At 44.0% G+C, this 14,595-nt stretch overlaps 1 protein-coding gene across 1 annotated transcript in view; it reads right to left on the reverse strand.

The window, feature by feature from the left end:
* Positions 1-14,595, reverse strand: part of agrn (agrin) — a 235,893-nt gene that overhangs the window by 168,774 nt on the left and 52,524 nt on the right. Inside the window, exon 3 of the mRNA XM_070910328.1 lies at positions 6,725-6,745. Within this exon, the coding sequence (XP_070766429.1) occupies positions 6,725-6,745 (21 nt within the window). The remainder of the gene's footprint in view (positions 1-6,724; positions 6,746-14,595) is intronic.

Here is a 14,595-nt window from a genome sequence, read left to right on the forward strand (position 1 = left end):
CCTCTTATCGAATCAGTACTTTACAAGTTTCATGTCAAATGAAACAGAAGTGCTCCCTCTCAGCATTAAAAGAGAGAAGACCCGGAAAAGAACAAGCATAATGTGGGAAAGCTGTAAGGGCAGTCCGCCAGCACTCCTGACCTCAACACAGACAGACACACACACACACACACACACTCTCACACACACACACACACACACACAGTTACTTCCAAATGTTATCTGTTTACATTCTCCTCTTCTTCTTCTTCTTCTTCTTCTTCTTCTTCTTCTTCTTCTTCATGCTGCATCACGTTTCATTTAGCAGCGACCTTCAGACAAAAGCAGATGTGTTTCGGATGCCCAGGACAACAAATAACAGATGGGTCACGTGGTTCTAGTATGAAGTGAGACCTGGGCACTTGCAGTTTAGCCCGTGCACATCAAACTTTTCGATAATGACAAGCTGACTCGACCGACCTATGAACTGACGTTGGCGCTGCTCTACAGCAGAAAAAAGCACAAAACTCTGCACATTCCCTTTAGAATACCCCAAGAGCAAAGCCACACAGTGAACAACAAGCATCCAACTCCAATTTACTTAAATGTAGCCTATCTATCTTTTTTTCTGATCGCAATAATACAGATGTTACAGTAGCAGGTGCAGACATTCACTTTGCAGTGTGCAGCAAGCAGCCATGAGATGGCAGCACATGCAAAGAGAAGCCCCATTCCGTTCTGTCACACCGTCAGTGCCAGGAACAAGAAATACCAATAAAACCCTCCACAGGTGGGGGAAGAGACTCTTAATCACTCTACAGACCTCCGTCTCATTGCCTCCATCAGCACGATGAACAAAAAAATAAACCTATAAAGTTAATCAACTGAGTGCGACTGTCAATAAACTGCCGTAAACTAAATCCGAGACATTTTAAGTAAACTGTCAATATTACAATATATTCTTCTCTCAATAGTCCACATATTTCAGGGTCATATCTACAGTAGATTTGCAATATTCATCAAGATATATTCAGTCAGGGTAAATAACATCTATTGAGTTTAGCATCCACTACATCTCTGATCGTTAGTTGTAGTACTGGTAACAAGCACGAGTGCTTGTAGCTTGAGTGGAATTCCTGTTGTTGAAACTGAATGAAAGTAGCTATAGACTAGGCATGCACTGAAACCACAGTGTTAAAGTTTATCGAGCTGATAACCAAAGTTGATACAAACTACAAAATGGAGGATTTCTCAAATATGTAAGTCCAGAGAGGCAAAGCTGATGCCCTTAGTATGCAATAACCAGAAAAGGCATTTATAGTTGTTGGGCTTTTTTGCAAAGTACTTTCAGGGTAAAAGAGGAACTGCAATGCACCAAAACATTTTACACATACGACTGGGAAACGTAAGCCGACAGAGGAGCCATCAAGTATTCTGCACACTTTCCCATGTGCCTTGAGCCACTTGGAGTGGCCACCTCTCGCAGGTGTGGCGCACTGCAGTGTTGTTGACTTCACTTACAGCAGGCCGAGGCAGAAACCAGACCGAAGCAATGACACACAATGTAGGAATATCCCGGACTAATGAGCTTTGCTATGACACAAAGTTCAGTGGAAACCTTGAAGATAAGAGTTTGCATATAGAGTTAAGAAATCACAGCAGAGGAGAGGACGGTAAACACAGCCGAGGTGTGCTGCCTGTATCTGGCTTTAACAGGAGAGGGTGAAGTGGAGCAAAGAGGATAGTGTTCAGGCCTGCAGGGGGAAAAAGGGGTGGCTTGGATCACCGGCAAGGACCCTTGGTCATGTTCCAACCAAGTCAATTAAGTTACAGCACTGTGTGTGTGTGTGTGTGTGTGTGTGTGTGTGTGAGAGAGAGAGAGAGAGAGAGAGAGAGAGAGACTCTTTCCCAATAAGTAAGAGAGGAACATAACCCTGACAAAGAGTTAACAGCCAAGCAGACTCCAGGCAGTTTTTGGGGCTGCCAAAAAGAATATGTGCAACTCGATAAACACGCCTCTGGGCAACAAATAATCTTACACAAGTCGCAGCAAATCACGGCTGTTAGTCAGCAGACATACAGTTGAAATACTTTAGTTGAAGAGGCACTTAAAGTCCAACTAAAATAAACTCTTAAGATTTATATGAAACTACCAAAATTGAAGGACATTGAATGGTTTGGTAAAGCTTATCCTCACCAAAAATGGCACCAATCAGCTGCGACAGCCATTATAAGTGCTATATTATTATATCATAACTGAATGTTTTGTTTTCGTTTTTGTCCACAGAATGTAGGGAATTCTGCTAATCAACACATAATAATGATTTTAAAGATATCAAAAATACAGTGGAAACAATTTTAAAAGCTCCAAAGATTTTATTGTCATGCAATTTAATTTTATGTTGTGTATGGTTTACAACTTTAATATTTCTTAATGATTTGTATGGGTATTGGGAGAGCAACCCCCCCCACCCCCCTTTAATATCTGTGAAGTGTATACCTTTTTGAAATTGCAGTCATAAAACTGACAGGCCCTCCTAACAGCTAATCTTTCTGTTTTGTTTTGCTGTCACGGCTATGCAGCAGCATTCTGGCCTGTTAAGATTACGTGACCATGAATGGAGTATCTTTTATGGTCCTGGAGACTGACAACAGTTGTATTATTTTATATATTTCACTGAAGATAAATATGCTTACATTATTGACAACATTCGAGAACCCCGCGCAGGTTGTTAACAGCACTGTCTCTAGTTGTCAAAGTGCTGGGAGAATCCGAGCTGCCGGCCCTGCCTTGCTTCACGGCACCAAACATATGCTGCTGAGAGCATTTGCTCTCTATACAACAGCCCACTTTCTTATACACACACACATTTGGAAATAAACACTCTTGGGCGCACATACGCCTATGGAAATAAACAGTCATACACGCTCTTTTGGGAATAAACACAATGAGCATGCCAGCATGCAAGAACTGACACGTAAACCTCCAAGGCCCGGACACCCTGAAATGGATACAACACATGATAGACTGGATATTTACTGACATGGATGAATCCCAAAGGAGATAAACACCAAAGTTACAGACTCTATGTCTTCTGAAACTTATAACCAGCATCAGCCAACCATCAGCACGTTCCATTTAAGAATTCAATTCAATTTGCAGAGACTTCAAATTTGATTAATTACAGTAAAGATTTTGCCATTTCTTTGTCCACTTCTGTTGCCATCCACACTGTCCTTATCACAGCATCCATATCTGTTTGTTGTTTGTTGTCTGGGTCTGATTTCCAGATAACGCCTCCCAAGAATGCAAAGCATTTGGCAGCCAAATCACAAACGTTGGATGTCTCGAAATGCACCACCAAGAAAGAGTTCTCGAAAGAGTCTCTGTATTTGTGTGCTGTTAACATAACAAGACAAACAAACCAGACTGAAAGTTCACTGATTGATAGTGAATTTTCGTAACATACTGAAATATTAACTGAAACCAAAGGCTGCCTGGAAAGTAGAAAATCTTTGTGAATCTCAAAGCGCACTGGTGGAAATGCAGTAATGTCAAGTATAAGCGATCCACGGTTAAGGGGTTGAACAATGAAAAACCACTAGTATGGTCCTTGAGACTCCAGTCTATTTTGTGAGCATGTCAGCTCATTAGCCTCTTATCTGAGGAAGGGCTGATGCAGAGGGTCAGGATGGCCCTGACTACAGAGAGGTTTTTTTTTTTTTTTGCTGGACTGATAGATGAGGATGTCTCTGATCCAAGGCTGGACTCTTGGAGGGGGCCCGGGGGCCTCGCTCTGACCTCAAGGAAAGAGACAGAGAGGAAGCCAAACAAGAGAGGGAGTGAAAGGGACATGACAAGGGGGGTGCTGATGATAAATAGTCAACGATAACATACGAGGCTGCTGCTTGCCTGGTCGCAACTTTACTCAAAGAAACATTAGTCTACAAAAAAGTACCGAAGAACATGAGAACAAACCAGTTGGGGAATTAACTGTGCACCCAACACAGAGTGAATCACTCCGACTCTTTCAGTCACGTGGTCATTTACTTTCAACCCTGCAAATCGATCTCTTTGACTTGATCAATAGCCTGAAAGGAAGCAAAGAGGCAGAAAAACCTACAGGGCTCAGTTGAAAGAGGGCAAAAAGAAGAAAGCCCGTTTCCCAAACATCAGTTCCTTTGACTGTCAGCTTTCAGTCAGAAAGTGCACCTCTAGGATATCTAGGATAAGATGTGCAGAAGGTGAAGGATTTATGTCTAGTGGCCACTTATCCACCAGCAAGCTGGATAATATTGAGCATACAGCTTCTTGTTTAATATGAATGACATCTACCCTCTTGGGAACAGAAGGCTAAAGAGCCAGGAGCTACAGGCCGTAACCTTCCAATCCTGATTACTGCACAGACTGACTTCCCAAACCAGACTGCAGATAATTGCATTCTCTCGCATTTGAAAGTCACATTAAAGGGCTGATAATAGAGTTCTGGCTCAGAAAAAAAGGGGATCACTGGAGCGGACGAGAGGAACAACGGATCCGTCTTTGGCTCGGGAGGGAAATTGGTATCTGCTTGATTCATAGCCAAGCCTACAAAAGATGTCCTCTCCGCTGGCGTGCATTGTTAATGGTGTGTTGCTTTTGAAAAGGGTCGAACTACCTGTTCCTTGTTGAATAGGGCTGCTTGTGGAAAATGCCGGGGTGAGGATAATAGGGCCTGTCGATGATGAGACCCACGCAGCTCATAGCCGAATGTGCTATTCATGCGCTATCATGCAGATGTGACATAGGTCGAGCAAATGGTAAAAAAAAAAAGAAAAGAAAAAAAATATCTTGCCCCACTAACTCCTTCCCTCATCGTTCTTTTATTAGAGAAAGGCACAACGTACGGATCAAAGGGTAAAAGAGTGCACAAGAGATCTTCAAATCTCAGGAGTGGGTGGGTATCAGTAAATACCACAGAGGTTTCAGCATGGTGTCGTGATTGCTTGCTGCTGTTCGCACAAACTCTGGTGGGTTTGCAGATTTGATTTGGTTAGCTTAGGCTGGCGCGAATGCTGTCGTTGGAACTACCTAAAAACTGCGCCAATGCCGCCTGAAAAGCGCGAGTGTCTCAGTTCACTTTCAAGCAATTCAAGCGAACTTCGTTTGAGTTGCGACCACAAAGTGCACCAACCACACCATTGTGTGACAGCAGGTTACCAAACAAACTAACACGACTCACCTTGTACCATAATAGTACATCATAGTGGCATCAATACCAACAGTGCGGAGGGCAGAATAGGACGGGAATGGCAACGACAAAAAGTCGCAGAAAGGAAATTTCACCCTCGTCATTACCCCGTAGTCTGAACCCCACTTGGGCACAGGGAAAGAAAGTTCTCAGCTTGGTCTGCAGGCTTTTCTGTTGGCTGTGTTGCATTCTCTTCCTGCAGGTGCTTGTTTCTGTCGGCTTGCTCGAGGAAAGGTGGTTAGCCTGTATAGCAGTTAATGAGATCCCCAAGGAAACCGATGGGGGTTAGGGTCACAGACTGTTGCCTGTGCCAGAGCTTTCATAACCCCACCATGCATGACCTTTGACCTCACTCCTACCTTTATACTCGCCTCCTGATCTTGTGGAAGTCTTACTTGAGAGTTGATACCACACACAGTCATGCACAGACACACACTTGTTATGGACAACTAGAGTGATAAATAGGGTTGTGGCATTTTTGATTTCCCAACTCTCGAGTCGTGCAATGCTGCAGTGATATAGTGGCTTAACTGGTACTATCAAACAAAAGAAATACAACTTTTTATCATATAAACGGCAAAGGACAAACCTTATATGCCAAGAAATATTTTATTGCATATAAGCCATTGTTGAATTTTAATTTATTTGTTTTTGTAAAATAATGTTTAATACTGAAATGTGTAATGAGGATGTTGAAATAATTTAGTCGTTTTATAAAAAGCAATAACCCTGCAGCATGGAAATCATATTGCAACTTAATTGTTGCTGCCGGTGCCAGAGGCACAGTAACACAGTGGGTAATTATAGATCTGTGCTGGTTGTGATTGAGGAACTTGCAGCTCCACTATTCAACACTCCCTGAAACATGATGCTAAAGTGACTAATCCACATAGAATTCTCACCCAACTCTGGTGGAGACCAAAACAGAGCTCAAAGGAGAGTAAATGTTGGACGCACTGTCACGATTTTATTGCTGTAGGTGTCAGTAATGGAAATGGGAATTGACTGCTAACATGTGTTTTTTACACACATAGTATGTATGACATGAGACTACGGTCCTTATTTCTGTATCAAGTACATGTAAGAGGAAGCAAAAGGGCCCCCATCTCAAACTTTTAAAGATAGTTTTCATGCATGCAATAGGTGAACACTGTCATCCTCATATAACTCACACACAAATCCTTCCTGTACCTTAATAAATCACATACATCGACACAGACACACTCACACACACGTTTTCTTTCAGACACACACCTCCTGGGGATGTACTTGCGGTGTGTGTGCCTGTGTGTGGCATGGATCTTCAAGCTCCTAATATTGACTTTTGTCATTTTATTAGGCCTGCATAAGAGAAAATGCTTCCGATATTATTTGGAGACCAACACCAACTATGTAGCAGGATGCTAAGTTCCAATAAAGTTTACTCTTTTTTCCCCACAAAGTTGATCAGGACACATGATTAACCACCTGTTGGCAAACTGACGAAGCACTGGAAGACAGTTTGGTCTGCTTACCTGCAATGATATATTTGTGGGCTTCAGAAGGCAAAGAGGGAAAGAAAGAAGACAAAAAAAAAGACAGTTAGTGTGAGTGAAAGGAAGATCCCAGGAAAACACACAAGACACAATTTTGTACAATTTTGGGGGGAAAAAAGAGGAGGACTGAAGCAGAAAGAGACAGGATACGCCTGGGATGGACGAGTGACAGGGAGTGGATGAAGGAGGATGATGAGGAGGAGAGGTGAGCACGGACCACGAATGGAGTCTTTTTCACAAGTAATAATCAGTGTCACTGGCAAAAAAAAATGTGCATGTCAAAACTCTGAAAATGTGAAAACACAATATACAAACACTTCCATCTTCCGTCTACGGCGTTTTGAATTTTGCCGAGGTAAAGAAATGCAAAACAGGATGAAAACAGGACAGAAGTTGCACAAAAGCTTGGTGCCTGGTGGCTGGTTGAATTCAATGGCCCAAAGCCCAGCACCAACAAAGCTACAATTATGAAGATGGTGTACCTGAACGAAACCCACCCTCCTCAAACACAACAAAGATTCACCGCAGACAGACAAAACCATAAATCTTGCTCGTCTCCTCTATCTCACTCACACACAGGCTGACACAGGCCAGTCAATCTGCTCTGTTTGCCCAGCGGATGCAGATTGATGGTGAGCAGCGTTGACAAGGCACATGAGAGGCTCATCCATAAAAGATGGGCTGGTCTGGCCAGAAACTTGGAGCTGTTTAACGGGGGAATAACACAAAAAAAAAAAAAAAACCTCCATCGATTATTAACCAGGCACACGTGGAGACATTCTCTCCGCGTCCTGCCACTAACCCAGATCATTCTGCGCAGAGAAACATACTGGCATCTAATCAAATTGTTATCTCGCGTGAAATGCTGCGAAATTGTCACTGTTTTAGGATTTAGACATTTGATCCGCGAGGAGGTGGAGCTACAATCGCCTGAGCAAAAAGTAAGCAAAAAGAGCTAAGGAGCAACGCCATCGAGATTTACTTACAGGAACAAATTGTTGACCTGAGAAAGAAATGATGAAAGGTGTTAGTTAGCTCCCAGTCCCATTTTACAACTACAACAGCGGCTTCAACCCCAACATGTTTCTCTAATACAACATTAGACTACTTAGGTTAGCCCTGGCTGTTTCCTCCATCGTTTCCTCAGTCCCGTCCACATGTCGAAGAGACCCTGGGAAAGATACTAATTTGCTCCCGATGGAGGCCAGCACCTTGCGTGGCAGCCATCGGTTTGTGTGAGACCTGTAAAGGGGCTTCGGGGCCCATTAAGGTTGAAACGTGCTTTGTAAGTTGAGTCCATTTACCAGGTGCGTTTAGTAGTCGCATGCCATACTGTAGACGTCTAAAAAGGGTAGCTTTAACGCCTTGCTGCTCGTGCTGTTGTCAGCCATTACAGCATTTCAAGCCATTACATTTTGTGCCAGCAGTCAAGGCATGTTTTTTCACTTGAATAGAAACTATTCACAGAGATTTGTCATTTATTTGCCGTTATTTGGTAACAAAGCTATCGGGGTCTGAAACATGTCTGACAGTAACCTTTCAGTATATAAGCCTGCAGTTATATTTATCTCTTTAAAACATAAAAAAAAATGGTACTCTGCAGTTGGAAGTTTCAGCGTGGTGACACAACACTAATCTATCGCGAAATACACCTTCACTTTTTCCAGCTGGTAAAAAAAAAACGGCCACCATCCAGGCATGAGGCTGTTCCATTAAAAGTTATTCAACCACCACCCTAACAGCAGTCAACTACGAAAAAAATTCAGAAGTCGTTCCGCACAATAACCCCACGCCCTGAATAAAACAGGTGTTTGGATGGGTTTTGTCCCGGGGCGGTATTAGCCGGGTGTCAGCTCTCCTCCTCTGTTCCACCCTCTTGCATTTCTCTCGTCCTGCTTTCTCTGCCCTTGTCTTGATCCTCATTATTCCACACTGGGGTCTTTGGGGGAGCAAACGGTCTATTATCCAAAGATGGAGCTTAAGACAACTTAAAGCTCTGGAGGAGTGGCTATTTATTTGGGTTGAAAGACAGAGAGAGAAGGAGGGAGTGTGCGTCTGGCCTGGCATTCCCATATCACTTAGGCTAATGTGATTAAGGGCGAGCGAGAGGGGGAGTTCATTTAGCTCAGAGTGTGTTGGTGATTCATGTCGGGGAGAGCGGAGGGGGGAGAGGGAGGGATGTGGCCGGTCACAGGACTTCCTTAAAACACACACACACACATGTATGCACAATCAAATAAGAATGGGGGGTGTGTGAGCAAGCTTGTTTTTAGTGCCTGGTACCAAAATTAGTACACATGCTCATTGGTACCACCCAAGGTCCAAAAATAGTATCCTTCATTAAATTTCACCTTACTCGCATTTTATTTTTCATTTAGCTGTCAAAGCTGCTGTTAACGCAGCTCCAAACCCCTGTGAGCCCCCCTTGGGCTATTCAGGCTGTTCTGTGAGAGAATTAGTGGCATTTTATCAGAAGACAACCGAGCACAAAACCAAAAGCAGTGATTGATGTAAAGCAGAGGCATACGGAAATACCCATAATATTCGCTGAGATTATTTTAAACGCGTTATCATTACGACTCGAGTCAGGACTATCGACATGTGTTGCCTCGTCTCTCCATCCACCGTGGAAGCAGGGAGGTATTTTGTCATTTTCTGTTTCGGAACAGTACACCAAGAATATGCGTTCCCGCAGGATTTCGGTGGTTGCCAAGTGACACGACTCTAGTCTTATCCAGGGCGTCGTCCTTCTCCCGTTACACAATTGTGTAACAATATGTGTTCTTTTTTGGGTTGTCTAGTCTTTGTAAGATTCAATTATTCTAAGGCCTGCTCCAAAACTAAAAACTTAATCAAGGGGCAAGAGGGATGATGATTTAGGTTTAGTTGTGCAGCTGGGGGGCTGCTATAGAGGGGACAGCAATGTGTGTGTGTGTGTGTGTGAGCAGGGCCTCAAACATGGCAGATGGACCCATTGGACTCTGAATGGCTTTTTGCATGTTGCCACCCACCCACACACACATTGTATGGACAGACACAGCACGTCAACGGCACTTCCAACTGAGCTCTCAAACAGCAAAAGCTCGTTCTCTGCATCGAAACTTTCTCTGCAGTGACTTTCCAAAAAGTGGAGGAACACATGTAGAGGCACCAAGAAGAAGGTCTGATCTCAACATTCAGCACCTCAGCATAAGAAAGCGAACAAAGCAGGCCTTAAATTGTTTTTCTTTTTAATGCCGTGAAGGTGAACACATGTGAAGGTGAACACATGTGAAGGTGAACACATGTGAGAAGACTCCTGTCAAAATGTGTGTGTGTTTGTAACACAGGAAGGGGGTCTTTGTTTGCAACTCACTTGTATGCTGACTGCTAAAAAGAGCGCCCCCCCCCCCTCCTCCTCCTCTAAGAATACTGTTCTCTCTCAAAAGGAAAAAAGACCCCCCCCGCTCCACAAAAAAGGAAGGATTTTACAGACAGGAAGAAAAATGTGTCATCCCTCCCTCCCCTCTCTCGCTCTGTTGTACGCTTTTAAATACCTTCCTGTGTTTTCACATTGGCCGAGGCTTTAAGAGAGCGACTCTGACTGCAATAGTGAACCCGCTTCATAGCTGAGTCATAATTGTGGTTGTGTAGTGGGTATTGATCTGAAACAACAACAACAAAAAAAACCATTTTGTTTTCTGGATGAAAATTAAAAATGCAACAAAATCTCAATAAAGTTGAGCACTTCCAGTTGTAAGCTAGTTGTGGACATCATCAGGAGGAATAAAAACAGCCTTTTCAGATGGTGATTCAAAAACAGGGTGTATGGGAGCTTCAGACAACATATGTGAGTCTGGACTGGAGAGCCTTTAGGTCATCCACAAACAGGGCCAAGAACTGAGAAAGGGGGGATATTTCTAAGGCACTTCAACCAACTACTGCATTTTCTCACACGCAGGACACTGTGAGTTGTTAAAAGTCCTATCAGTTTCCAGCTGTGAGGTGTATACAACCCTTTCACTGTCCCCTCCTTTTCTCCACCACTTGAATAAATAGAGGCTGAGAAATGGGCCGGAGAGCGAGACAAGAAGAAGGAGGGAAGGATCCCTTTGGTACTTGTTTACCTCATGCAGCACATCCTTCATGTCGCCCCAATTTACGTGGCCTCCGCGGACTTTGCCAAACAACTGCTTGCCAGAAGAAAAAGCAAAGCTTACATTGCTTATCTTCATTGTGGTGGATTTGCCTCAGCTGAGGGGAAATGAGGCTTGAGCCGCTGAGGCCACGAGGGGGTGAGATCCGCCACCTCTGCCTGTCCTCGTGCTGGCACCATTTGGTTCGTTCTTATTCATCTGTTTTCTAGGTGTGGTGGCGGATTGTGAGTTGGATCGGGGTGTCAAGCATGTAAGCGTGTTTCTCTGCGAGAGACACAGATTAGGAGCGTGCGACTGTGTCCATAAAGAATTGGCGAAGGCGAGCTTAATCTCAGAGCACAGCGGCCACTTAAATTTTCGTAATGAGTAATTTGCATATGCAGCACAGTGGCACCGTGATTATATATAAGAGAAGATAGAAATGCAAAGACGGTTTCCTTTCACTCAAGCAGAATCTTTTCACAATAGTGTAATTTCACGCCGCGTAAATCTGCAGCCTCTCTCTGGGCCTGGGCCTGCCTTGATTAATTTAGTGTGAGGGAAGAGATTTAACACCCCAAAGCAGACACCAAGATAGACAACCAGGAAAGATTGAAAAAGCCACAACTGTAATGTAAATAAACTGTCACTGCTATATGAGGGGGATTTTGCCGGTTTTGTTCAGTCACACGATGAATAAAAACATTTGAATCTCCAGACGCCTCAAAGGCTCGTCTCTTTGTGAGCGATATCCTTATTTTGACAAGGGGGCCGTGGACCCTTCCTCCCACTCTCAGTCTGACAGTCTATGTCAGTCTCCATGCAGACCCTGCAACAGTCTGCTGCTTTGCCCGTGTTGAAAAGTCAAAGGTGGGAGCTGCCGTGATTTGAAGGGGCTCCATGTTGGCACTCCTCCTCCTCTGTGGTCCATTTACAGCAAACCCTGCAGCTGATGACATTATGGGAAGGCTTGAGGCCGACGGCCCCCACGTTCCTGACATTCCAACTGTGGCAAGGGATGACTTTCTCCTCAAATCCTCACACTGTACAACCCCAAGGTGCGCGTGGAGCCTCAGGCCGTGTCCACACAAAGCTAGAGCTAAATCTGAATCTGAAACCTGACGACTCAAAATCCGAAAGCCAATCCTTCACTGTTGGCCTTGGTCAGCAGGTAGCCTTTGTGAGCCATGGACAACCACTATTGTGTACCCATTCAGTTGCCTGACACAGGAAACAGAACAACATGTAAACCAGAACAACTAAATTGGGAGTTTGGCTTGCAATACAGTATGAGACAGCTAGTTTGGACAGGTTTGGGTTAGTTTAGCCTTAAGGTTGCACAATGGGTCTGAACATATCTGCTGATGTGAAAGGTGAAAAATTTGTACAACCAAATCTTGTCGAGGCAACAAGAAGATGGTGAGTTTTCCGACTAAGATTAGAATGTTTAATTTTTTTATAGGACCACTAGATCTAAATTTACGTTTACGACCTTTATCTGAGAGCTTCTGTTGTTAAGGGTGACTAGTGGGGATGACTCAGATTATTAACAAAATATGTGGACTAGGTTTTACAGGTTTTCATTGGTCAAATGCTCATTTCTGATGCCGAAATTTCAGAAAGAAACTAGAGAAGAAGTTTTGTCATCTTGTCATTTTCTGTTTGGTTTCGTGCAAATATCTTGCACGTAAATCGGCACTTGGTGTGGAAATATTTTTAGTGTGGGCATGGCCTCAGGCACCCCTGGGGCTCTGATTGGAAGAAACAAAAAGCCACTGGCCACAGTGAAACCCGGCTTTGAAGAGGACACTAGATCAGTCCAGTGCCATCTCATATTAAGCTTGTCAAGTGTTCTCCAAGACGCATTCATCAAATGGATCAGAATCCTGAGTCCACTGCGAAATGCAGGCTTGGCATGGCCGAACTTTGCGAAGCCAACTTAATTCAACAAAGCAGTTAATGTCGGCCTGGTCAAAGTCAAAAAGGCACACGGAAATGAAAGTACCAGAGCCATCCATAAAGCAATGAGTCCAGTGTTGCTTCCCAGTGCCACCGATGACATCACTGAATCCTCTGCCCAACCCCACTTTTAGTATATGGTGTCCCATCCTTCACCACCTCCCCTTTAGATAATTTCCACCCCTATCAGAAACACAGCCTTCCCTCCTTTTAGTGAAATAGGCGGATCCATTAATGGCTCCTACAGCTCTAACTATTAGAGGAAATGGCTTTTAATTTAGCCGATTAACAAGCTCGTAAATTCATCGGCAGAGCGAGAGATTCGCGGAATTAGAGAGCAAGCATGAGAGTGAAGGAAAAATGAGGGGAAGACAGGGACCATCCGCTATCCCATGATCCACTTTGGATGGCCTACAGGGGTATAATTATCAAAAACACACATGAACAGAGGACCAGAACATTCGGTTCGAATCGAACCTTTGATCCAATCATGAGAGATGAGAGATCTGAACTGATGATGAATGCAGGCTGCGGTTATTAGCCGGCAGGCAGAGGACGTGCAGAGGACGGTAATTGAGAAGTGTAACGTCCTTGGCTGGTAAGGGGTACAGGCACTCGGCAGACGAGGGATATTATAATTTGATTCATGTCCAACCACTAGCAGAGAGGACTGCAAGATCAGTGTGCTGGTTAATGAAGAAGCAGCCTGGTGTATTTAAAAGGCAAATGTCTACTGACGGGTCCAGTCAGGATTCCTACCGAAGCAAATTAGGCAGGAGAGACTGACACGCCCAAAACTGAAGACATGTCACGACAAGGAAGCTGGAGTCTCTCGCCAGATAAGATAATGGTGGGTCACAAAGAGATAAGCATTCAGCATTCTTCACCCACACACACTTAACATAATATTCTGTGAGAGCAATTATCTTAAATAGGCATTTAATCTACTTACCACGCTGTCCTGCAAAGCTACAGGGCAGTGGCTGTGCCGCTCCTGACCCCACTGAAGGGTTCTTGCTAAACGTGTATCATAAATCGTCATCTGTTGTGCATGAATGCAAAACTGCAAAAGGGGATTCTAGCTTTTCACAAGTGAGGATTTTCTGCTTTTCTCGGTTTCACACCTTCGAAAAAGATGAGAACAAATCAGTACTTGATACTAGCCTTGTTTCAAGATGCTGACACCTGCTTATGTTGACATTTTTCCTAATTCAAAATGATTCTCTGAGCACAAACGTACAGGACATATGAAGATGGGAATTGTCTGAATTGTACTGGAGTTGAAGGTGGTGTTGTTTCTACTTTCAATGAATGCACCACAGCTCAGCTATCTGAGGCCCAAGCGACATGCCATTAATATCCATAAACGTCAGGGTCTTCAGCCATTAGACATTGTCTCTCTATTCTCCAATGGAAAAACAGAATGGGACATGGACAAAGCTGCTGTTTTTGTCTTGTGTGGGCCAAGATAAAGCACCCAGTGAAAAGGTTGCCATCCATCTTCATCCGCCTGGCATGTGCTTTAGTTACTTCCGCCCTCAGTGTAGCCTGGATCTGTGTGTGTGTGTGTGTGTGTTTGAGCATGTGTGTGTGTGTGTGTGTGTGTGTGTTGTAAGCTGCATCGAGGTTAATGAAGTGCATCCACCTCTCTTCCTCCCCAAAATGAAAGAGAGTTCATTAAGCAGTCGCCGCCTTTCTCTTGGTAATACATGCGTGCACGCACACACAAAAAAACACACACACACAGAGACACCTGAGTGAGACATTCACAGCTGC

This window comes from Enoplosus armatus, chromosome 8 (genome assembly GCF_043641665.1).
Source record: "Enoplosus armatus isolate fEnoArm2 chromosome 8, fEnoArm2.hap1, whole genome shotgun sequence".
Lineage (NCBI taxonomy): Eukaryota > Metazoa > Chordata > Actinopteri > Centrarchiformes > Enoplosidae > Enoplosus > Enoplosus armatus.